The following is a 26,108-nucleotide window of genomic DNA, read 5'->3' as shown; positions in this document are numbered from 1 at the left end:
GTTCCCAAACCAAAGGTCACGACCGCACATGGGGTCACTTGACTTAAGAATGGGGTCATGAGAGAAACTCACAATCTCCTCTTTTGTTTTGTTCATTTATTTTTACAAATTAATATTAGAAATATCACTTTATCTATAAAAATATGTTTTGCATTTTGAAATGTTACTTGGACTAATATTTAAATGAAGAATGTACATGCTATTTTTGTTTTTTTCACTCTCCTGACACACAGAACTAGCGTAGGATTCAACAACAGAAACAGACAAATTTCTCCATCCACCTACCTCCGCTAAACGCACTAGCATTGTGTCTCAAATCGCATATTTATGGAGTTTCTAGACCAGTATTGAACACTTACACTAACCACGAAAGCTCTGTTTTGCGAAATTAGCTTGCCATCAGTCACACACTGAGATTTCTGAATCCAGTTTCTCAGTGATTTAGCTAAGTTAGTTAGCTAGCTGGCTTAGCAGGCAGCTAAAGGTTTCTGTAGCTAAAGGTTTGCGGTTACTAATTCATCATCATTGAGCCTATTTTGTGAAATTACTGAAGTCATGGTTATGTTTTATAAGGAAAATTAGACTTAATGCTGTGCTGAAAACAAAAAATCCACACTTTGAGATTTTATCATTTATAGATATTATTGAGATGAGGAGAACTTTAAAGTGTCCATGAAATCATAAACTTAGTTTTAGGGCGTTTTGTACGTGTTACGTAGAGTTATGGACAGAATTACACTAATGTTTATCGAAAAAAAAAAGACAAAAATGTGTTTTGTAGATATACTTATTTTCATTCGAAAGCTTATCATTTCAGAGAAAACTGGAAAAAAGTTGATGACTCATCCAGTCAAGTGATCTCTGGGGCGCATATGCCCCGCCTGGGTAAACATCTGACTTCACCTTCAGGATTTTCAAGCAGTCAGCCACTGAATATCTTTTTAAATGTCTAGCGTTAGAAATAAATCAAAGCCACTGAGCATAAAGATGTTTTGCAACTTGAGAACTGATAAGTGGTGAAACTTTGAGATTATTAGAAGGCCAAGTGCTTTGACCTACTGCATGTACAAGCCTCTGATAGTGTTGTGTGGTATGTAATGTAGAGAACAAGGACAGCGTAAAATCTAGAGTAATCAAAAGATTATTAGAGTATCCACATGTCCTTACCTTTCCCTCATCATCCAGCAGATGCACCTGCTTGCCCTCCAACACCTTAACCCGAGCCCCGATCGGGACCCCGACACCGGAGTCCACCCAGACATGATCGCCCTAAAGACAAGCACTACATAAGAGCACTGTGTGTAACAGACATTTTCATCTTCATATATGCAATAAATTCATGACAAAACCAAATAACACCTTACCACACTTAAGAAAAAAAACTGGTTTATGAATTAAACTAAAATAAACTGTTGTCAAAAACATCTTGTTAAAACTTTGTTTTAAAACGAAAAGGCTTGAGCACAAAAAGAAAAAAGCTGAGATTTATTCTGTGTGCTGGATTGACAAGCTTTTCAATTTTAGAAAGAAAAAAGGGGTAAATATTTCTGATTTCATGGCTCAGATTTCCCGAGTCTACTTACTGTGGCACTAAATGCATACTGGACCACCTTGTACACACTAAGAGCTACTAAAAGGTCGTTTCATTTATGAACTGAAATAAAAATAAATTGACACATTCTGTCATAAAATGACACAATATCCGTTTCCTAAGTCAGGTTGTGTCGCAGAAGTAGTTAAATGTCTTTTTTTTTTTTTTATCTTTTTTCCCTCACAAAGTTTATTTTCTAAGAAACTGGTTAATTATGCATTTGGTGATATGTCAGTGAACCTGAGGTAATTATATTCACCTTTCTGTCCACAAAAAAAGCTGTGATTTGTTGTGAGTTTCGACTCTCACTGATAAAATAAGGCTTTCTGTGGACAAGAAGTGTAGCCTGGACTTTAAACTGATGATGAACTTTAAACTTTTAACACTTTAAACTGATGATTTTTTTCAAAAAATAATGAAAGTAATACTATTCATGACCCATAATTCAAAATGTGCTAATAAGTTGTGATGAAAAGTTATTTATATGACATTAAAATGATAAAAGATTAATGTGTACCTTGCTCAGCACCACCATTGAGACCTCTCTCCTGACGCAGAACACAGAATGCAAACAAACTAAACCACGTTTAAACACCAAACATTGAACATTTATGTATTAACCTAGCTATAAAATCTATAAACAAGCTCCTGAGATCATTATTTCGCCTTGTAGGATCTGCCGCCTTTCCTCTACCCAATGATGTCCTCGAAGTGCTGCCACTTCCAAGTAGAAGCTGTAAATGTCCCAGATTTTTTCCAACTCAGTGAAGGGACAGGAATGAGGAAGACCTCAATGTAGATGTTAGACCTAGACACACGTGGTTCTCTTTATGGCACTTTGACTTTGCTCTAGTGTGCTTAAAAGCGTTTATCAGCTCTCGGTTCATCAACGTCACAGTAAATTTGATAATACATCCAAAGAGGAGAATCTGCGTGATCAGGTAAGAAAGGGCACAAATGCAACTTCCAGGAGGAAAGAATGAGACAAAGCCTCAGTATTAACATGACATATCACAGCCGGAAGGTCGCCTTTCGGACCTGGGAATACACCGGGCTGGGGCATAAAATGGGGCAATAAAACCGTAAACTCAGAAACACGAGGGCGTTTAAATACAGGAGACTCCACGGAGCCAAGGAGGATTTCACAATACATTATTTATACATGACTTATATCCTAAAGCTCACTCTAGAAATACTGACATGATCTGTTTTCCTTTACGTTACATTCTTTATTTGCCTCATTAACTCATTATAAATGAAATAAACTAAGCAGCTGATGAGAAAAACCTGCTTGTGATATTAATGCATGTTAAAAAAACAGGCCAGGGCCAAAGACGCCGCATCTCTCTTCCTTGTTGTTCATCTCCGTGGTGATCGTGTATACAGAGTGATCAGCGCATGAGACGAGTTTCTGGAAGCCAATAAACCAGAAGGGACTGTGCAATGATGATTTACATAAGAGCACATTAACAAGGCGAGACACACCCTGAGATACGGCTCTTATCTCGAAGCTCTCACTTCCTCCTCAAGATATGGACATGTACAGTATATAGCTCTTAAAAACACTCTTAAACCACTTGGACTGCTCTGCCCTCAGTGAAATAATGATCAGCGTCGAATATAGTGAGGTAGTCCACATTATACTACAGCGCTGTCGAATTCTCGACTCTGATTGGTCAGAAGGTGTTGATTCATTTTCTGTAACTCTGACAGTAGTGCAGCTGCAAATCACAGGTTTTTATATAATTAATGCACTCGTTCTAATATGTTATCGTTTCTATAGTAACAGCTCATTCACAAGGACGCTGATGTGAAGTTTTTGGTAAGGAGAGGTTTGTTTAACGTTTATGGAAGGAGTCTCCAGTGTCAGCACTTTGTAACAGTCAGGCAATGCTGTAACTTTTCTGACATTAAAGAGGAGCAGAGTTTACACTTTTTGTGGTTTTTTGGTAACATAGCAAGCTGTCTGTGTTGTTTTTTTTTTTTTTTGGTCTTATTAAAATCCAGAGAGAGAAAAAAGTGAGGATGGTGAGGGAATTGTTTATAGCTGCTATAACGTAAGCGAGAGCAGGAACTAACTTCACAGACGTTCGCCAACATTAAACAGATATAACGTACCATACGTATGTATAACGTATGTACCATACTTCAGTTAAATTTTTTTTTATTTGTAAAAATGTGTAAATTGCAGGGGGAGACAAAGAATAAAACACTTCACAATGTGAAGTGTCACCTTGTTGGTCACCTTGTAGATGTATAGCAGTGTGTTAATCATCTTCTAGCCTTCATCAAGACTAGAGTTATATTTACATACATCATCTGGCAGATGGCCACCATCAGATAACATCATCACACTATAATAAACAGAGCAGGAGGGCAGAGCAATACCAAAGCACTGAGCAAAGAAAGTGATTCTGTTTCTCCAAAATGGCCGCCCCATAATCTTCTTCTCCACAATGAAGTTTAATTCATGTTTAGAAATGACAGGAAGTTCCTCTGTGTCCTAAACCACTTCGTTACATCTGAGTGACATCGATTTAATGGCTTTAATAATAAACTCCACTTACACAACAACGTAAGCTTGTCAGTTTATTATATAATGCAAAGAAAAAAATCACATATTTTTAAACCAAAGGTTTGCATACAGGATTTGCATACATACATGAACACACTCACATGCACAGTTCTATCCACTCACACAATCCTTATTACCTTATCTTAAAACTCATATATATTTGCCATGATTAGAATAAAGATCAGCTAAGGCAGAAAGACGATCACCATGACGTGCTCTGAGATCCGTCTGTGACGATCCATCTGACAGATCGCAACACTTACAAACACACTAAAGGGGGAAAAAAAGAAGAAATGTGAAAAACGAGACGTTCACTCATCGTTTCATCTACGTTATCGATTTCTCATCATTTCAGGAGGTTACACACAGTAAACGTAATGATGTAATGACAGTAAGGAGGCACACAGGAAGACGACTCCGCCTTTCCACGCAATGCACTGTGGGAAAAATACTGCACACGCCCAGATTCAAATAGTACTCCATATTTAAACCTGATCTCTATATACAACCTCTGTGTGTGCGTGTGTGCGTTTAAAAGAACAGAATGCCATGTTATAATGGAAGTCTCAGGGCAGTTGTTGTCATTAAATATTTAAGATACATGACTATATAATGCAAATATTAAAAAAAGGTCTAAATGAAAAGTAAAAAGTAGTTACTTTACACTTGCTTGAAGGTTTTGTAGTATCCATGCGCCATCACAGCTACACAACTGCGCTGGCGATTTTTCACATAACCATGGCCCTTAGACTTCTATTATACATGAGTTTTGTATCAACATAAATTGTTTTTCTCAGTTTTGAGCTTCGTAATACGTGTTGAATCTCACACACTTCAGATACTGTAAACAGAGATCAGGTTGTAAAAATGCTGGAGTATCCCTGTAAGACCATGAAGCAGGAGGTTTAAAGCCGGAGGTTTGGAGCCTATTCTTTACCGCACTCCATAAGGCATGTGCCGATGATTGGCTCAATGATAAATGATCGCAGTGCATACTGCTATTGTAGATGCTTCGATATTTTATCACCAGCCCTTCGCCCTTTCAAGGCGTGAGCCTACGTAAGGCGTGTGTTCGGACAGCATTTGCATTTACCAAAATAAAGATAAGCGTTAAAGTGATCTTAAATTTTACGATGCTTTAGAAGAAACTCTGCGCTGTTCTAGGAATTTTTTTATAAACCATGGTGGACAGACTCATCGCTTCACTCTCTAACATTAACCTTGATATTATAAAATTAGATGACCGGTAGACTATTATACTTAACATCGGCACACACCTTCATGCTGCATCAAACTCACAGCAGTTATTCATACAGCATGCTCCACTGGCAATAGCAGGTCATGAGCAACGCAAGGCACCCATACACAGATTAAACTCTATTATTGGTTGTTACTTCTCACAGATGAACGCAGCACTTTGTGCTTCGATTCTCACAGTGTCTGTCCAATAGAAGAACTTTACATAAAGAACAGAGAGTCAGATATAGGGTATTGCGCAAGGAAGGGAACTGGAAACATACAGACAGTGCTGTGGACTGCTTTTGGTTTTGTTTTTTTTCTTTTTCCATGCTCAAGCTATCAAGGCTGTGTCTCAAATCTCATTCTGATGACCTCATGCTTAAACAGTGCATAATGTTACCATAGAACAAAGTACAATACAGAACAGATTCAATTAGTTGAAGTAGGTACATCATCTTACACTCTGTGGTGCATCATGGGACAGGTTAGTGCTAGAAGTATCCACGTAGAATAGTAATACAGTAAATGTGCGATTTGAGACACAGCGAGCTGACTTTAAGCCTCCAAAATTCAAGCTTAATCTACAAAGTAGGACCACGTCTTACTGCTATAACAATACGACAAATATAATATTGATATAGTGATAAATTACATGTCATTACACGTTATTTTTTTCTTTGACAGCATCATTAATACTTAACACTGAGAGACTCCATTGTTACTTGCACAAACAAGCAACTGTTTGGATGTGTAAATCTATTTCTGTACCAAATATATTCATTTCCTTATTAAAGTAACAGCCAAAAAAACAAATGTACACAATGTTCCACTTCATCCAAATGTAATGGATTGCAAGGGTGGACAAATCAGCAGCCCAGGATATTAGCTATTAGTGTTTTTTTTCCAGGAATACAGCAATACCCATGTTTTTTTTTTTCCCCCCAGACAGAGTAAAAGTATTTTTTTGGTATTTGTCAATACCAGTGTTGGTATTGGAGGAACAATACCCAATGGCATCTGACTGATACTTGATACCAACATCAGTATCAGTGCATCCCTATTTTATTTGTAGATGCAGACAAGTATGTTAACAAGAAAAAGAGAAGAAAACGAACCCTACTTCCTACTGACTTTCACAAAATAAAAATTTGGATTTGGTATATACACTATATGGCCAAAAGTATGTGCACCCCTGACCATCACACCCATATATGGTTCTTCCCCAAACTGTTACCACAAAGTCTGAAGCACACAATTGTATAGAATGTCTTCGTGTGCTGTAACATTACAATTTCCCTTCACTGGAACTAAGAGGCTGAAACCTGTTCCAGCATGACAATGCCCCTGTGCACAAAGCGAGCTCCATGAAGACATGGTGTGTGAAGGTTGGAGTGGAAGAACTCGAGTGTCCTGCACAGAGCCCTGACCTCAACCCCACTGAACACCTTTGGGATGAACTGGAACACCGACTGAACCCCAGACCTCCTCGACATCCCAACATCAGCGCCTGACCTCACTAATGCTCTTGTAGCTGAATGAACACAAATCCCCACAGCCACTAGTGGAAAGCTTCCCAGAAGAGTGGAGCTTATTATAACAGCAAAGGGGGACTAAAGCTGGAATGTTCAACAAGCACAGCACATATGGGTGTTATGGTCAGGTGTGCACAAACTTTTGTCCATGTAACGTGTATTTAAACTTGATGTGCTTCACAGTGGTGTGCTGACCATCGATGCTGTAATTACAGCTAGCGCCACTCATTCTGAAACCCACCACCTGCATCAATACACTGGCTGACTGTCCAACAATTTCATAATTACAATTTTTATTATTTAACGTACACAGTCAACATGGATGATTTTCAGAATCAGGAACATGGAGGTTTGTGGAGACGCTGGCAAAATTGAGCAAAACTAGCCAAGCTCGAATTATTTTTTTCTTTTACATAAGATGTAAGAGCGTAACACTACAGTTCATACCCGAAACACTGGCCAACACACATGACACGATCATATACACTTGTCTGTTCCCCTTTTTCTATATTAATGCACTTAACTAGCCTCATGCTTTACTATATTACTAACCATACTTTATTATATTAAATTAACTTAACTACCTACCACTTTTTAGCTTTGTCAACTTAACCATGAGACTGAGCAGCACAATGGAGCGTCCGCTTTCCTGATAAGCTTCCTAATGAAGTTAAGATTTGTCCACTCCTGGGTCAGTTTACTAAAGTTACTAACAAATAAAGGAAGCTTATAGCCCACACAACCACACGCCAAAATCATGACGTGACGTGGTGTCTCCTCATTTGGCTTGGTGGAGGTGTTCAGTGTCTCACACATACCAAGAAAACATCTAAAAACAATCGCAGCACAAAATGTCAAAGCCGACTGACTTTCTTTCTCACCTGGTTTGCTAGCAGCGACTCAGGTAGGAGGCGTGGCCTACAGGTAAAAGATTTTACACGTGCAGCTTGCACCACATTTGGGATAAAGGGAACATCGTGTTTCTTTCTGGCTGAACGATAACTCTAAATAATTCATTTTTTTAATTAGATATTAAATAATAATCATTTTTCTTTTTAATATGGAACTATTGGTAGTATAATATTATCATGACACATATTGTATATTGTGAAAAAGTCTTCAAGTATTTGTCCTATAATATTTTTCTGTTACTGAAAAACGGTTCAACGAGACACTAAATAATCATTAGTGAAAGGTCCATTGTGTATTAGATTTTTTTTTAACCATCTCCAGCATCCTTTAGTGACTCCGCCCCTAGTGTACGTATACTGCAGTGTAACTGTGATTGTCCCTCGTGTGTGCATTCTGTAGTGGAGGTAAGGCTTTTATACTACAAACATTAATGCTAACTCCGTTCAGCTCCGTGACAGACATACAGAGAGAAGCTTCTCCCAGTTTTAATGCATTCCTGCGTGAATTATTATTTTTTTTTTGCGATTCTGTTCATTCTGCACCTCCAACAGCGGGCCAACACCGGGCCGGACGGGACTGTGTGACGGTTGCTGGACACTGCATCACGCTCTGTCTTTACGTTTGTGGAGCTTGTGGAGCTTCTTGGTGGTGCTGTTCTTATTGAGGAGTTTGAGGACTCGCTCTCTGTGGTCCAGCACCTTCATCATGGCCTCGCGAGCCTCCGTGATCTGATCCATCACCAGCTTACAGCGCTGCATGTTACCCTGCGGAGAAGCGATCACAATTCTCACAATGTTTTCAGCAATCACCTTTATGTTGTTTGCTATTCGCCATTTCTGTCGCGAGGTTACTCCTGGTTGCCATGGTTTTCCATTAGAACCTGGCTAGTGATAGTATCTGCAAAACATCTTCCTGTCTGGCTAAAAATAAAAATTTCAAGTAGAAATGCTTGACAAACCATCACAACTTTTCAAACCCCTGCTCACACAAGGTCATTTATATACACATATATAACACAATAGAAGCGTGTGATTGGCTGGTGTCACTTTGATTGACAGGTGAAGAAGGCGGCCATCAGCTGGAATTTTCTCCTGGACTTCCGGACACGATTGGTTTATACATTCAGCCTGATTGTGAGATAAACCTTAGATATGTCACTTTTTTTCACTGCTTACATGGGTTGCACGTTTCTTGCTAAAAGAAGGTCACCTGTATGAGCTCACTGATGCGGTGTAGATCGTCGTCTGCTGCGGCTTTTTTCTTGGGGATGAGACCTTCCTGTAGACTCGTTAAACGGCTGTAGACATCGTGCTCCAGATTCGTCTGTAGGACGGTTAAACACAAAATACAGCACAAACTGTCAGAAGAGCAGATTAACAAACACACACCTGGTGATTTGGAGTAGCTGGCTACACAAACCCAGGCATTTTTATGAACTAAAATACCTGTATGATTTATAGCTCTATCTAAATCAGAAGATGGAGATTATTAGGGGTTTGATGATCGGACAATTTGGATCGATGCATCGATTTAAAAGGCAGTGAATGAAATGAATTGAGGCAACAATCATATAAGATAATATAACTGCTTATAAATCGATTAAATATCGAAAAAGAGAGTGTGTAAAAAGTAATGAATATTTTTAAACTGATGTGTAAAGGTGATTTGGTGAACTCCGACACTTAATATAGTCCTTCTCTAAGACATTGTCATTTGGAAATTATCGATTGGAGGATTATATTGTGTCACATTGTACCATAATCATAAGAGACACCAAATATCAAACTGGTGCCTTAAGAATCGAAATTGCGGTATTCAGCGGCATCATCAGATACAGAATCGTTGCCTCGTGAATCGAAATTGCAACATACCAGATTCAGTGGTATCGTCAAATATCAAACAGTTGAACTATAATCATATTGTATGAGATTCACTGTTATTGTTAAATAACAAATCTTTGCCTTAAGAAGCGAAATCATATTGTATCGTATCGCAAGATTAAGATTTACACCCCTAATAATTAACTTTGCAAAGACTTAAAACTATTGTTTCTTCCTGGACAAATTCGGTTGCTTTCACACTGACATCGGCACTTTGTCCTCCATTTTTGTTTTAATCGCTTCTGGTCCCTAACCTGAGACCTGGCTGTTCAGAAGGTATATAAAAAAAATAAAAATAAATTATAAATAAATAAATGGGTAACTGATGTAATTTGCTGAGCATCATTATATTGGATTATGTTTCAGCTCAGTTTTTTTAACCTGATTCACAATTTACACAGATTTGCAATGAAGCGATGTAGTAATAACGACCGTTTGTGTGTGTGTGTGTGTGTGTGTGTGTGTGTGTGCGCGCACATTTCACACTGGTTTTACTATATCATATATTAATATTAATTTACAGCAGTCTGATCAGATCTCTGCTATGCACCATGCTGGAGGAAGTTTCTCACCAGCTGCACCAGCTGAGCAGCACACAGATGGATCTTCCAGCCTTGAGCTCGACACACAACTCCCTTCTGATTGGCCACATCCTGCAGGCTGCCTTTCTTCTCCTCTGAGGAACCACAAAAAGCTTTGTTAGGACGCCTAAACTCTGTCTAGCTCCTAGTTACAGATGTGTGTCAGCAGTGCGTACTGACCTTTGACCCGGACGTCACTGTATCTCTGGAAGTGATGATAAGCAGCTTTCCAGGGGTTACGGTAATGACGCAGAAGAGTGACCGGAGGACGGATTCGGACAGGAACGTACCGCACACCTTCCTCATCTACACACACACACACACACACACAAAAAACACAATACAACAGCATTTCTTTATTCATTCACAATAATAAATCAATCAAAAGTTTCAGGTTCTAACTTGCCGAACGTTTGTGAGTAAAGATGCGTTTTATTCGACAGCGCTGTTGAAATCTGGTTCCTGATTGGTCAGAAGGTGATTACATGTCTAATCTTTTATATGGTGAAGTATTCTGTAAGGAGATGTTCATTTCACATTTATGGAAGGAGTCTCCATTTTCAGCACTTTGTAACAGTCAGAGGTTTTTCGATATTTTCAGGAGAGAGTGATTTTACGCTTCACGGTTTTTCTTTAACACGACAAGCTGTGTTTTTTTTTTTGTCTAACTTTAAAACACAGAGAGGAAAAAAAAAGTAACTGGTGAGGGAACGATTTTTTTATAGCAGCTATAACACAACATGGAAAAAATACAGTGTCATTCTTGAATAAATAAATATTGTTAGTGTTGGAATACTGCTGTGTTATAAAAGGAATAAAACACTTGGGGGAGTGGTGTTATAGGAAAATATTCAACTTCGGGCTGGTAACAGTAGAGCTGCTTCATCACACCACCCCATCATTGATTATTTATTTATCTGTATCTATAACAGCACAACAAGGCGTGGGATAAAGTTTAAGTAAAATTATTATTATTGTTTTATTGGCACATATAAATATTTACTGTACGTTATATTGCTTGTTAATCATTACTGCGTTATTGGCCGATTGGAATAATGATGCAAATGAGCTCTTGTTTTTTTGAAATGGCTTTTTTTAAAATATAATTTGCATTTGAATTTTTTTTTTTATCTTTAGCGTGACAAAACTAAACTGGCCCCAATGCTCCAAATCATTGTAGAGCTATTAAACGCTACGCAGTAACTTTCTTCCTACCCTAAAACACACAGAGGAGTGGAAAAGAACTGACCGATGTACTCTTTAGGAGGAGATTTGCGTTTCTCGGGTCGGTGGCTGACGGGTTTAGCGGGAGGTTTCTCCTCGTCTGTGCTGTTGGTCTCCATCATCTCGCTCTCCTCGGTGGAGATGACGTGCTGCTGCTTCCGGGGCTTTTTCCTGGGTGAAGCTCCGGGCGTGAGATCTGCAGCCGGGACTGACAGGGCAGGAGTGCCACTAGGTGGCGCTGGAGTCACTGACAAAGGAAAAGTACATCATGCTGGGAATACGGTTAAAATTCTGATAATAAGTCCATAAAATGCAGTAACATTTACTATTATTATTATTATTATTACTATTATTACTATTATAATAGCCGCACTACCTGGTTTTGAGGTGTCCATGGGCGCCGCCTCCTGCTTAATTTCTGGAAGGGCGGAGCTAACGGCACAAGCCGCAGTACTACTGGCTGCTGGGTGAGAAGGCGGCGCCACCACGTTGGCCATTGAAGGGATGGGCGGAGTCACAGCCATGGCAGCAGGGACGGGCTGAGAAGGAGGCGTGACTGAAGCCAGAAGGGCGGAGACGGGCTGGGCGGGGATTTGAGAAGAAGGCGGGGCTACGTTCTGCTCGCCGCTTTGTCCAGAGACGGCGTCCACTGCAGTGCTGACAGGAGGAGCCAAACCCATGAGGACATCGGGTTTGGGTTTTACTCTGTAACAGAGAACAGGAGAGTTACAGATTACAGCTACTGATGATTTTAGTTTTAGTATTATAGTAAAATGTTTTACAGACGAAACCACACCGAGTCAATGTCAAAGAATTTCACAAAATTCACTCATCAAACACCAACAAGCACAAATGTTCTGAACTGGTGTAAAAGGAAATAACTTGCCATACCCAAACAGGGCAGCAATCTGAATTTTTTAAACTTAAAGACATCACAGAAAAAGAAAGATTACCTCTCAAATCACACACTACAAATTAGTACAACAAATATGGAGTATAGGCTTGTGTATTATAACGAGTTTTATTGTTCTTACATGATGTTATGTTTCCATGATGTCCAGTGATGTTTATTCTAATTATATTATATAACCTTTACGCATTTTGAACAGGAGAAAAAGTCTTTTTGAAAATGAGATAAATCAATTGACGTGAATGTGGAATGATCTGCGCAGGTGTTTTGAACTCTCCGATATTAACAGACTCAGCCTGGAAGCCACGCCCCCTTCCCCCCTCACAAAGGTAAATGGAGCGCGTTTTCAGTTCATTAATGTGAATGAACAATAGGTAAGGGCAAAGATTTTCACCCAAAACGATTAAATAAGCCAACAGCCAAGTGTCAAATCTAACAAGCTACAAATAATGTTAATGATGATAAATAAGCTGTTGGAAAGGGATTAAATTTACGAGGTCCTGAGGTAACAGGAGCTACTCTGTGATTTTATTTGCGTCCGGCTCGGCCATGTTAGCGTTTCTCTAAGCGCATGTGTGTCTTCAAATTTTAAATTAATTAGAAAAATGTAATCTCCAGCTAATCTATACTGTAGGAAAAATACATTGCACAGATATCCAATGAAGTAAAAATGTAAATGAATGTAGATTTAAACAGGGGAACAGGGGGTGAGTTGTACCCAGCGGGTCGTGGCGATCCTGCAGCGTTCCTCAGACCTCCGTCCATCCTGGCAGAGTCACCGAGATGAGCTGCCATCAGATTTTTCCTCACAGCAGTGCTTCACACACACAAAACACACATATATCCATCTCAATGAATTTATAACATGCTTTGGGAAGTGGTATTTCAGTTTAAACACAAATAGAAACACAAATACTGGGAAATATGTCACAAGTCATGGATTTCCAGCACTAGAGATAATTTACGTCAAAAGTCTGGAATGCTGAAAGTACCAAAGCTGTTGGGTAAACTTCATTTTAGTCTTATCTGGATCACTAACCGATCCTGTTTTGCAAAATAGTACACCAAGAACTATATTGTGAAAGGTAATGGGTTCACGGTGATAGTACGGTCAACGTCTGCCACCTTATTTTACCTCATAAAACACTTTAAAAATGAGCAGGTGAGATATTTTTAAGCCTCTGACAAATACACATACTGGTGTGTTTTAAAGCTGTGTCTATCTACGCCTGTTCGTGAAGCTCTGTATCAGGTGTGTTACAACACAGAACGATGAAGAAGCAACAAGTTTTACGAGGGCTTTAAGAATGTCAAGACCATATACGTTTCACAATTTCCTACCGAGCTATAGATAACGTTAGGTTTTCATCATATTCTTCCCATTCTTTAACATTACTCGAGTAAATATGTTATAAGATATACAGCTTTTTATTATATATGTATTATATATAAATATGTTATAACGCGAAAAAAGGTAGGGGGTGTGCAATACAGCAAAAATATCATATCGCGAATCTTGAAGGCAACTTTACGATACATAATATGTATCATGATCCTGAGATGCTGGAATTATAATTTTATAACATTTGGCAAAAAAAAGCTTTAAATATTATTTACATTAGGAGCTGGGCGATATGACAAAAATATCACATCATGACACTTAAAGACATTTCTACGATACACAATATGTATCATGATACTTTTATATAATATCTAGAGAAATTCATTATTTTACACTGAAATGGAGAGGGAGAAGATCTGTAAATCTGTAAAAATAAAACATAAAATAAAGTAAAAATAAATACTGAAAACTTTAAACATTTAAAAGATTTAATCTGAGTTTGCTTATTCAGGTATCGCATTTTATATTTTGTATAATTTATCATGATATCGATATTATTTCGCAATATTGCCCAGCCCTAAACACAGGTATAATGTTGTCTTTTAAAATGAAAATTAATATTGATTTTTTAAATGATTAATAGTTAATAAATTCATATAAGAGTTCACATGAGCAAGCAAGCTAAAGACACCAAAAATACACTGTATATTTGGCAAACAGTTATGGTTATACAGATAGATATAAAAAATAAAAAAAAGATATAAAATTAAAATGAAAACTAAAATAATTAGCAACTCTGAGACAGGAGTTTTGTACTTTAGTCGTGTGTCTAGTGACAGGTGCACGGATTTGATTTGAGACTCACCCATCGATGGCGGGTTTTTTGCGGAGAATGCTGGGTCGAGGAGACGAGACTAGCGCCGGCGTCCCTGATCCGCCTCCCTGTGAGTGCGCCTGAGTTACCGTGGCGACGGGCTGATTGGCGTTAAAGGTGCTGTTGATGGAGTTGGCGACCAGAGCCGAGCCGTCGGCCAGCACCACTGAGGAGATGGAGAATATTTAACATATAACAGTAAGACAGGTTCATTAAATAAACAAATCTCGTCTAATCTTCGTGCCCAGCTCCTGACCTGAAGTCTTGGCCTCACTTGGGTTTTGTTGCGGGTTGATGGGAGCAGCCTGGATGCTCTGCGGTGTGATCGGGGCGTTGGTGTGAAGCCCCTGAGCGGCGATGGCTGCGTTTTGGCCTCCCTGTGCTGCCACGGCCGCCGGCTGCATGTTCTGCGTGTTGATCTGAGCGATGCGATCCACCGTCATCAGCTGCATGGAGTTTAGATGGACAGCGGAGGCCACGCCCATGCTGGGCTGAGCGGCAGACGGAGCCTGAGCCGTCACTTTAAAACACACACAAACACACACACACACACACACACACACACACATAGTGACACAAGACAACATGTTAGGATGTAGCTCTGAGTTTAATATAAGCCATTAAAGTGATTTTCATTTCATCACTTTTTAAACTAATACAATATTTTACTTCATATTTATTAACAAATAACACTAAGATACTCGCTCAGGTTTCCAAGTCAAACTGTAATGTTTCGCGATTTTATACAGATTGATGTCACAGATGAGCTCCGTTTCTCTTTAAATCTTTCTGCTGTCATTGTGACTGCTGTCATGATCTGCATCTCAAATCAAAAACCTGCACTGTACATTCCAAAGTATTTACTAATCTAGAAAATCCAGAAGACTGGTGCTCAAAACAGACCTTTTGATAAGATTAAGAGGTTTTTAAAATTCAAACACCGGCTGTAATAGGAAAACCATTAGTGTTAGTAATAACGATCTAGAACAGTACACAAGTATGGGGACACGGTGTCACATGGCGCTACACTGGCTCCACTATTAATGTTGGTGTTGCACCATGTGGAAATGTGCCAAATGAACGCAGGATACACACAGCTGGCCATCTTGCATTTGCATAATTAACAGCAAGTATAAATCAGCCTTTATTTCTGAACGTAGCTCAAACATAGCACTATCAAGCATTAAAAGTGATTATACAGGGTATTAATAACATCCTAGTTACGTTATTATCTATTCGTAATACTTTCGAAAGATAATTTCGTCAAGGTGAGCATGTTCATCTCAACATTGATGAAATTTTCGTCAGTAATTTTGTTATAATTGATGAGATGATTAACCAAATAACCAAACAGATGAACACACACGAAACAAAACGTGATCTTTCATATTGGACTTAACAAAAGCGTAGCTATGTGATATAATGATGTCGTAACTAATGAAGCTTCCATTGACTTCATGTGCATCATGATTTTTTTTCCTTCTGTACACTCATAGCGCACTTGAGATCATGTGTTACAACATCAACAGTCATAGGACGTATCGAATTAGTGGGACTAAGTGTGGGGCTCTGTTTTATACTGCAGAATCGATGCTTTACTTGAATAAAAATCTAATTTTAATAACTGTACAGCTGTACTAGTGCATGGAGAAATTCACTGAACTGCTTAAACTGTGAAAAGGGGCGTGTCCTCTGATTAAAGATGTGTGTTACCTGGATAGGGGCGTATAGTGGACACCGAGCTGGTGATGGATGTGTAGGGGTGTGAAAGAGGGTAAGAAGCTGATTGGTAGGTTGGCAGGAAGTACTGAATCTGCATAGGAACAGACTGCCTGTGGAAAGACAAACACACACACACACAGTAAATACACACAGATCGGTAGCACATGAGCCACCCCTTTAAGGTTCTGAGTGTGTACCTGGCGTCACTGCGGTTCTCCATAGCAGCAGCAGGATTAGGGGAAGCGCGATGAGCTGAGATGGGGATGAGGTTCCCTCTTTCTCCACTGAACTCAGACTGGATTCGAGGAGAGGTGTGTGTGATCGGCTGGGGCACCACCTTTGCTAAAATGGAGGACAAAATAACCACAGAATTACAGCTGTATGGTAACAATCTCAAATATTACTGTTTCAGTTATATTAATTTATCCAACACCGAAATAACAAATATTTATCAGTGATACAGATTCAGATGATAATAAAGCTGCTCCTTAGTCATATTAAAGTGTTGATTATGAGTGTTAGAGAGAGAGAGAAGGATGGAGATAAGGAAGTAAGGGAGGAGGTAAGAAAGAAAGAAAGAAAGAAAGGGAAAAATATGAAAGAAAAGCAAAAAAAAAAGGAAAGAAGGTAAGGAAAGGAAAGATACAAGAAAGAAAAAAGAAAGAAAGAAAGAAAGAAAGAAAGAAAGAGATGTTTAGGAGGAGTCTTACCCACGGGGATGGTGGAGGTGTGTGAAAGCGTGTGGAGATGTTTAGGAGGAGTCTTACCCACGGGGACGGTGGAGGTGTGTGAAAGCGTGTGGAGATGTTTAGGAGGAGTCTTACCCACGGGGATGGTGGAGGTGTGTGAAAGCGTGTGGAGATGTTTAGGAGGAGTCTTACCCACGGGGATGGTGGAGGTGTGTGAAAGCGCGTGGAGATGTTTAGGAGGAGTCTTACCCACGGGGATGGTGGAGGTGTGTGAAAGCGTGTGGAGATGTTTAGGAGGAGTCTTACCCACGGGGATGGTGGAGGTGTGTGAAAGCGTGTGGAGATGTTTAGGAGGAGTCTTACCCACGGGGATGGTGGAGGTGGTCACTGCAGTGGCGTGAGTGGAATGAGAGGCCATCGTCACTGTACCTATGTTACTGCTGGACACCTGGGACTGGGTCATGGAGCCTGAAACACACAGAGAAAAGGAAAAGAAAGGAAAGGAAAGGGGAAGAGGAAAGGGAAAGAAAGAAAAGCAGGTAGCAGTGAGGAAAAAGAAAGAAAGGGAAATGTGAGTCAGAGAAAAAAGAAAAGAAAAGAAAAAAGAACGAAAGAAAGAGAAAGAAAGCATTGAGAATGGAAAGAAATGGAAAGAAAGAAAGTCAGAAGAAAGAAAGAAAGAAAGAAAGAAAGAAAGAAAGAGGAGGAAAAAGAAAATAAGTCAGAGAAAAAAGAAAAACAAAGAATGTGAGAGAGAGAAAAGGGATAGAAAGAAAGAAAAAAGCAAGAAGGAAAGAAAATGTGAAAATGAGAAAAGTGGAAAGAAAGAAAGAAGGAAAGAAAAGAGAAAAGGAAAAACACATTCAGTATATTATGAAGTGAATGTGCTGGATGAGATGGTTAGGGGCTTCAGGCTTCTCGTACCTGTAGTTGATGTTGATGGAACCGTGTTGGTGGCCAGTATGGGGGCCACAGTTGCCGCGGCGACAGGCGTCACGGTGCTAAAGATTGGTTTCTGCAAGAAATGGCATAAAAGGTTTTAAAAATTACAAAAAAAAAAAAAATGTTACCAAAGGAAAGACATCATTTTTTTTACAGTTAAGTTTGAATTAAAGACCTGTGCCAAGGAGTGTGGGAGGGGCTTCTGAGCGCCGATAGCTGGGTGGGACGGAAGTGTGATGCGGGTGGGCGTGTCCCGAGCGTGAGGAGCCCGCTGGATACTCAGGGTAGCTAGGGTACTCAGGGTAGCTGAGCGTCTGTTTAAAATAAAAACACAGCATTTAAACACAAGTCCTAGCACGAGTGCAGGTGTAGGGGTAAAAGCGCTGTGGATTTCTGCTCTTACCCGTGCACTAATTCTCCTGAGTGAGCCGTCACCGTGCTAATAACAGGAGACTGAGGCCTGGTGGCCGCGACCGGAGCCACGACTGTGGGCAGGACCGCCGTGGACGTGGTGACTATCGGACGTGACTGTAACATGAACACAAATCCATCAAACATGGTGCACTGTTCAGTGGAGTCATGCTGTTAGAGAAAAATAATCAACAATAGGGTGGTGTGATGAAGTGGAGTTACTGTTACAGCCCTGAAGATGACTATCTTCCAATAACAGCACATTCTACCACAGCGGCTTAAAGATACAGCTTTAACTCGGACTGTTACAAAGCGCTCACACTGGAGACTCCTTCCATAAATTTTCATTAAATAAACATCTCCTTACACAAAAATTCACCACATCGGTTTTTTCAGTCCCTGTGAATGAGCTGTTACTATAGAAACGATAACATATAAGAACAAGCGCATTATTAGAAGTAAGTAAACCTTTATTTACTTTTTGAAACCAAAGGTTACAAAGTGCTTCATATATAGACGTGTGTGTGTGTGTGTAGGTACAAATGTGTATGTGTATAAAAATATATACACCTACGTGAGCTGTTACTATAGAAACGATGACGTATTAGAACAAGCGCAAACCTGCGATTTGCAGCTGCACTACAGTCACAGCTGCTGTTATAGAAAAATAATCAACACCTTCTGACCAATCACAATCCAACGGACCAGAGTCAATAAAATATGATATATAACCCTAGCTTTAAGGTTTAACTCAAAGTAGGAAAGAAAGAAAGAAAGAAAGAGGAGGGAAGAAAAAACTAAATGAAAAAGTAAAGAAGAAAAATAACAGAAATGATAAGGAAAGGTGAGAGTGAGAAATTCAAAAGAGTGAAAGAAAGAAAGAAAAGAGGGAAGGAAGGAAGGAATTGAGGGAAGAAAAAAGCAAATGAAAAAGTAAAAGAAAAAAGAAAAGAAATCAAAAGGAAAGGTGAGAGTGAGAAATTCAAAAGAAAGAAAGAAAGAAAGAAAGAAAGAAAAGAGGGAATGGAGGAAGGAAGGAAGGAAGGAAAGAATTGAGGGAAGAAAAAAGCAAATGAAAAAGTAAAAGAAGAAAAGAAAGGAAATGAAAGGGAAAGGTGAGAGTAAGAAATTTGAAAGAGTGAAAGAAAGAAAGAAAGAAAGAAAAAAGGGAGGGAAGGAAGGAAAGAATTGAGGGAAGAAAAAAGCAAATGAAAAAGTAAAAGAAAAAAGAAAGGAAATCAAAAGGAAAGGTGAGAGTGAGAAATTCCAAAGAAAGAAAGAAAAGAGGGAAGGAAGGGAGGAAGGTAGGAAAGAAGGAAAGAAAGAATTGAGGGAAGAAAAAAGCAAATGAAAAAGTAAAAGAAGAAAAGAAAGGAAATGATAAGGAAAGGTGAGAGTGAGACATTTGAAAGAGTGAAAGAAAGAAAGAAAGAAAGAAAAGAGGGAAGGAAGGGAAGGAAGGGAGGAAGGAAGGAAAGAAGGAAGGAAAGAACTGAGGGAAGAAAAAAGCAAATGAAAAAGTAAAAGAAGAAAAAGAAAGGAAATCAAAAGGAAAGGTGAGAGTGAGAAATTCGAAAGAAAGAAAGAAAGAAAGAAAGAAGGGAAGGAATGAAGGAAGGAAGGAAAGAATTGAGGGAAGAAAAAAGAAGAAAAGAAAGGAAATGAAAGGGAAAGGTGACACTGAGAAATAAGAAAGCGTGAAAGAAAGAGTGGAAGAAAGAAAGAAAGAAAGAAAGGCAATAAAAGCAGGATAAGTTCTTTACGTTATCTGAAGTTACTCAGACCAATAAGCTAAGACGTAACACACTTAACACCAGCATGTGAGTGAAGCAGGAGGAACCTGAATGGGCTGGTGGATGATGTGCTGGACCGTCGGCTGTCCCGCGGCGCTGTTCGGTCCCGACGCCGGTCTCAACACAGTCGCTCCCTTTGAACTGGACATCACAGCAGCGGCCGCAGCTCCTACAGTTAACACCAACACACAGGCGTTTAATAAACAGCATCAACAAACACTGTTACAGTATTACATAAAACATATATTATTATATATACACATACAAAAGCTGACACTTTTCTCACCTATACCTGATACTATCTTATCTGTTTCCTACAGAATATAGGAGTATGTAATTATAATTAATCCCATCTTAATAATTACTTTTCTTCTTCCTCAATGAAGTAAAAGTACCAGCAATATGAACTGCAGTATTCGTGAGTTCAACCTTAAAGCTAAAGTTATATACCAGATTTTATAGACTCTGCTCTAGTAAATTAAATTAAATAACACCACAGCGCTGCTGAATCCTGGATTGTGATTGGTCAGAAGGTGCTGATTAATTTTCTATAACAGCAGCTCTGACTGTAGTGCAGCTGCAAATCACAGGTTTGCGCTTGCTCTAATACGTTATCGTTTCTATAGTAACAGCTCACGCACATTCACAAGGACCTGAATGCCGGATACTCCACATAATCTAAACCGAATAATTAATGGGTTATAAAGAGTGTGTCCCATGTCATTAAACTGGTGGATTTTCTGTAAGGAGATGTTTATTTAACATTTATGTAAGGAGTCTCCAGTGTCAGCACTTTGTAACAGCCCGAGGTAAAGCTGTAACCTTTCTTTTTTTTTTTTTTTTTTTTAAATACACTTTGTGGTTTCTCTGTAACATGACAATCTTTTTTTTTTTTTTTTTTGTCTGTGAAAATTATAATTGTTGGCAAACTGCTGTGGTTTAAGAGGAATAAAACCATTTGGGATGTTCTGTTATAAAAAAAAAAAAAACTTTGAGGTGGAAAGCTTCATCACACCACCCCAATTGTTGATTATTTTCCAATAACAGCACGACACAGTGTTTTATCCTTTACTTAAAAACCCTAGTTCAGGTTATATTCAGTATTTAAAAGACGCACTCAGTTACTGTGACTAACATTATGGAAAGATATAAAAATGTAATTTTCCTTTACAAAGTAAATAAATTATTGAACTAACTGAATAATTGTGAAAAATAATTAATTCTACCGACATCAGTAGGCTGTTTATACTTTTTGCCATTGAACCAGTATTTCCGTCTTATATTAACCAACTAACAAATAATAATAATAATAATTTAAATGAAGAATAAAAATGTAGTAAAACAGACTCATTGATTCTCACTGTACAGCTCTGAGATGTTTCTCCTACTGACCTCTGGGTAAATGTGAGGGAAACTGATGCTGCGGCGCGGCCGAGGATCCGATCTGCAGTGCCGGAGTCCCGCTACGGATAATCTGCAAATTGGTGGCCATGATGCGGTGCAGGTTTCCAGTGTGACCCTACCAAATAAAAGCATCCTAATCATCTATCTAAGAAGGAGATTACATTATATACTACGCCGTGGAACGTGTGCCGAGTTACGCCCGTATCGCGCCTGAATAAAGGTTTTCTCCACCTGCTGCCCGCTGATGGTGGCCACTGGGATCCCGGACGCCTGCGGCATGGCGTTCTCCACGGTGAGGTGTCCCGGTACTTTGTGGGGTAGGGCGAGATGCCCCTGAGCCGGGGCTGGGGCGATTACACGGCTAGGAATAGGAGTCTTCAGAGCAGACTGAAAGAAAGAGAATGAATCATGAATATGAAGGAGGCTAGAGAAAACTAGCCTCATGCTGAAGGCACCAGTGTAGCGATGCTGTACCTGTACCTTTCCAGGTCCCTCAGTGAAGGTGACAGGGATGTGCTGAGGCAGTGACGGAGGGGCGGAGGACGTCGCTCCATACGGTCGCACCACCACCGGCTCCTGCTTGTCGTCTCTGAGGGGAGCTGCGGCGCTGGACGAAGAAGCGAGACCCGAGTCACGCCCACCGTCCTCATGACCTGCATAAATTCAGCAAAATTCAAACTCAGAGGGTCACGTATGTAGAGAATATTCACTTGGTCTGTTAGTCAAATGTCTGTAGAAGACAGTTAGTACAGATTTAATATATATATTTATTATATATTAACAATAAAGTAATACTATAAAATAAATTACAGGAAAAAATACAGAAATTCACTATTCACTCTTATTCATATTAATCCTTATTTAACTACTAACGCATTCAATATAATAAATATATTTAAATATATTATACTTTATATTTTTAAAGACATTCACTCAATAAAGGCATTCAATAAAGACAGTAGATCAAATACATAATACAGATACATCATTATTTATTATATATCAATTACTAATTTATTAGAAGTAGAACTTTTGTTTCTGGGATATAAATAAATGAAACGGAGTGTAAACTCGGATGTTTTGTGTGTGTGTGTGTGTGTGTGTGTGTCCCTCGGTGTAACTGACCTGAGGTGGTCTGCTTGGTTTGGACCCCCGGTGTGTTTGCTGCCTGTGTGTGTGCGGGATTCAGTCCTGCTCGCTGATACTGCTGTGAACTCATCTTCTACCGCTCTCACGTCCTGAACATCACAAACACACAAAACACAGCGGTCATCGCACATCCGATTTCAGCTCTGAGTGTAAAAGCCTGCTGGTGTAAACATAAAACTAAAACTAATACATAATAATCATAATAATCTGCTTTATGTAACAGAAATCTTTTTCCCTGAATACATGCAAGTGCATGAATGGAGATTAAACTTTTAAATGAATTCAGAAAAACTTTTAACCGAATCAACACTCGCAAAAGAATTTTAAAAACATGCAGGAGGCAGCTAGCGGCTATCTTCACCGACATATTTAACACTTCCCTAAAAACCTCAACTGTACCCACATGCTTCAAAAACACCGTTATTATACCTGTGCTAAAGAAAAATAAGGTGAGCTGTGTTAATGACTATCGCCCAGCGGCTCTAACCCTAGTTGTAATGAATTGTTTTGAGAGGCTGGTGTTAGGATGCATTAACAACACCATCCCAGATACTGTGGATAAACTGCAGTTTGCTTATGGCTACAACAGATCCACTGACGATGCCATATCACATACACTTCACTCCACTACTGTGGCCGTATTTGTTGATAATAGCTCGGCATTTAACACTGTTATCCCAACCGAGCTGATCCATAAATTATTAGATCTGGGATTGAGTGCCACCTTGTGTAATTGGATCCTGGATTTCCTCACCAGCAGACCCCATCGGATGCGGATTGGCAGAAATAGTTCCTCTCCACTGATCCTCAACACTGGTACGCCACAGGGAAGTGTTTTGGGCCCAGTGCTGCATTCCTTGTTCACGTATGACTGTGTGGATATTCAGAGCTCCAACACTATAATTAATTTCGCAGACGATACCACCACTGGGGGCCTGATCACCAGTAATGATGAGACAGCCTACAGAGAGGAGGCGAGGCTCCTGGCAGAATGGTGCCAGGACGGCAGCCGTGGCCTAATGGTTAGAGAGTCAGACTTGCAACCCGAAGGTTGTGGGTTCGAATCCCAGGTCCGGCAGGGATTGTAGGTGGGGGGAGTGAATGACCAGCGCTCTCCTCCACCCTCAACACCATGACTGAGGTGAGACCCTTAAGCAAGGCACCGAACCCCCAACTGCTCCCCGAGCGCCGCAGCAAAAAAGGCTGCCCACTGCTCCGGGTGTGTGCGTGCGCGTGTGTGTGTGTGAGCACTTGGATGGGTTAAATACAGAGCACAAATTCCGAGTATGGGCCACCACACGTCACTTCACTTTCACTTTCTCAATGTCAGTAAGACTACAGAGCTGGTGATCGATTTCAGGAAAAAGGATAAGGTTCATTCGCCCATTTATATCACAGATAGAGACAACAGCTTCAGATTCCTACGAGTCACTCTCACCGCTAAACTCACACACAGTAGCCATCATCTTCCTCAGGCGGGTGAAGAAAGCTATGACGTCCTCACCACTTTCTACAGGTGTGCTGTGGAGTCCATGCTTTATTGCTTAAAGTTGGTTTACAATTGCTTAAAGTTTGGTAACAATCTCTCTCTGTCTCTCTCTCTCTGTTGAGTTACACATGCTACTCCTGAGATGCCAGGGATCCTGACCCCTCCTGCTCTCCGGACCTGCCTGATCCATCCTGATGCCCTACTTCTGGTTGGAGTTCTCATCAACTGGAAACCACTCGCTGCTGCTGAGGACGACCTCCAACACAGACAGCCTGAAGTTACATGAGATGACTGAGGATGGTAGCACTAAGAAACCATGAAGATGGCTTTGGACCTCAACTGATATGAACACTTTTGATTTGATAGCTTTAAGACTGCAATTCCCATGAACAGTTTTGCTCTCAAGTCTCCATCAGTGAACATTTGATAACTTCAACAAAATAGACTTCATGTGTAAACTATAATGAACACACATTGATGTGTAACAATATCAATAACAATATTGGACTTTACTGTCATTTTGCTACTTGACTTTGCACAGATTTTTGTCTGGTAATTATTATTTGGATTATTACTGTTATTTCTGTATATTTAGTAATTTTGTATTTATTTTAGTATTGTAGTATCTATTGTATTTTTTATTATTTTTTTGTCTTGTTTACAGTTTGTGGAGAAGCGTTCAAGCAAGAATTTCATTGTACTTTGTACATGGTACTTGTACATATAACAATAAACATTGTGACTTGTGAAATTAAGAATAAGGAAACTGAAAACATTTTATTTTTATTTGCAGAAACCATGTCTACAGAAATGTTCGTCTATAATATTAACCTGTTTTATTAGTTCTAGCTGATAAATTTGCCAAAAACAGACATTTCTCCTTCTCGTTTCTCTCATACTTTACTGTGGAGGCTTAGAAACACATCCCCATTATATATTTCACAATAAAAATTATAAATAAATTATATGAACTCATGAATATTTTACTAGAGAAAAAATTAGATTTGTGAAGAAACTAGGAATACTTTACAATACAGAGATCAATAATAGGTCTTTTGAGATCATTTGATATTTTTCTATAGGAAAATTAAGATTTTTGAAGCTTTTCAATATAAAAATAAAGAGATTTCTGAATGATTTGATGAGTAGAGCTGCCTCTTAATGAGTTAAATATGATTTCTGGTTTAATACTGAACAAGAAGAAACACCATCTAGGATAAATACAATAAAAACAGCTAATAGCTGTAGACAACAGATGATAAAACTGTGAATAAATATTTATTCCTAGATACTTTGACCAACTACAAGCAATATCCCTGTCCTGTTTTGTAATATAATGTGTTTTTTAAGGTTTAAACAGCAAATAAAAATCAGGCACTTTGGATTGTGATGCTAATTAATCGAAGTTAGCAAACATGCTAACATGACAGGTTTCTCCTAGCTTAGAAAGCTAACTAGAGAAGTCAAATTGTTTTACATGTCGGAATTTAAGAGTTAAAACATGTCGTTTTCTATCAGAATGGTTGATTTTTTGTGGTTGTTTGTGTTACCTTTGAGCAGATATGAATTCTCTCCATCCGTTGCTGTGTCCCTGAACTGCCGGTAAAGCTGACCAGTGACAGAGCGCGTGAACACCGCAGCAACCGTCACCTACTTCCGGTTACAGATTTCAAAATAAAAGTTAAATTTATTTATTTATTTATTTATTTATTTATTTATTTATTTATTTATTTATTTATTTATTTATTTATTTATTTAATACATGGCAGCTCATGCCATCTCTCTGTAAAAGTAATCTATCATTATCACAACTCACAAAAATCCTCAAATAGCATGTGTACAGTTAATG

The 26,108-nt window shown here is 39.2% G+C and overlaps 2 protein-coding genes across 5 annotated transcripts in view; both read right to left on the bottom strand.

Moving 5' to 3' along the window:
* The window catches only part of myo7bb (myosin VIIBb), a 39,998-nt gene extending 37,374 nt beyond the window's left edge, over positions 1-2,624 (bottom strand). Inside the window, exons 1-2 of the mRNA XM_026934988.3 lie at positions 2,109-2,624; positions 1,168-1,269 (exon numbers count right to left, since the gene is read on the bottom strand). Coding sequence (XP_026790789.3) covers positions 1,168-1,269; positions 2,109-2,126 — 120 coding nt within the window. The 5' untranslated portion in view covers positions 2,127-2,624. The remainder of the gene's footprint in view (positions 1-1,167; positions 1,270-2,108) is intronic.
* Positions 2,625-4,167: 1,543 nt separating this feature from the next.
* On the bottom strand, positions 4,168-25,920 carry sap130b (Sin3A-associated protein b). Of its 4 annotated transcripts, XR_008303509.1 has the most exons (22): positions 25,810-25,920; positions 22,747-22,859; positions 22,096-22,274; positions 21,853-22,008; positions 21,610-21,736; positions 20,265-20,386; positions 18,417-18,541; positions 18,189-18,327; positions 17,996-18,086; positions 17,435-17,539; positions 16,580-16,724; positions 16,374-16,492; positions 14,917-15,180; positions 14,652-14,826; positions 13,163-13,261; positions 11,911-12,239; positions 11,560-11,781; positions 10,491-10,616; positions 10,302-10,405; positions 9,059-9,172; positions 8,392-8,613; positions 4,168-4,436 (listed from the first exon to the last, which is right to left on the bottom strand). XR_008303509.1 is itself a non-coding variant. In XM_053239596.1 (21 exons), the coding sequence occupies exons 2-21, from the start codon at positions 22,838-22,840 to the stop codon at positions 8,452-8,454; spliced, it is 2,997 nt and encodes a 998-aa protein (XP_053095571.1). In that variant the 5' UTR covers positions 22,841-22,859; positions 25,810-25,920; the 3' UTR covers positions 4,168-8,451. The 4 variants fall into 4 exon arrangements, 3 of the variants coding, with proteins under 3 accessions (XP_053095571.1, XP_053095572.1, XP_026790803.3); XM_053239596.1 differs by having other exon boundaries at positions 4,168-8,613; XM_053239597.1 differs by having other exon boundaries at positions 4,168-8,613; positions 14,935-15,180.
* Positions 25,921-26,108: the final 188 nt, after the last annotated feature.

The sequence above is a fragment of the Pangasianodon hypophthalmus genome, chromosome 14, assembly GCF_027358585.1.
Source record: "Pangasianodon hypophthalmus isolate fPanHyp1 chromosome 14, fPanHyp1.pri, whole genome shotgun sequence".
In the NCBI taxonomy this organism is placed as follows: Eukaryota; Metazoa; Chordata; class Actinopteri; order Siluriformes; family Pangasiidae; genus Pangasianodon; species Pangasianodon hypophthalmus.
Note: the sequence above shows the minus strand (reverse complement) of the source record. Positions and strands in the feature narration are given on the sequence as shown.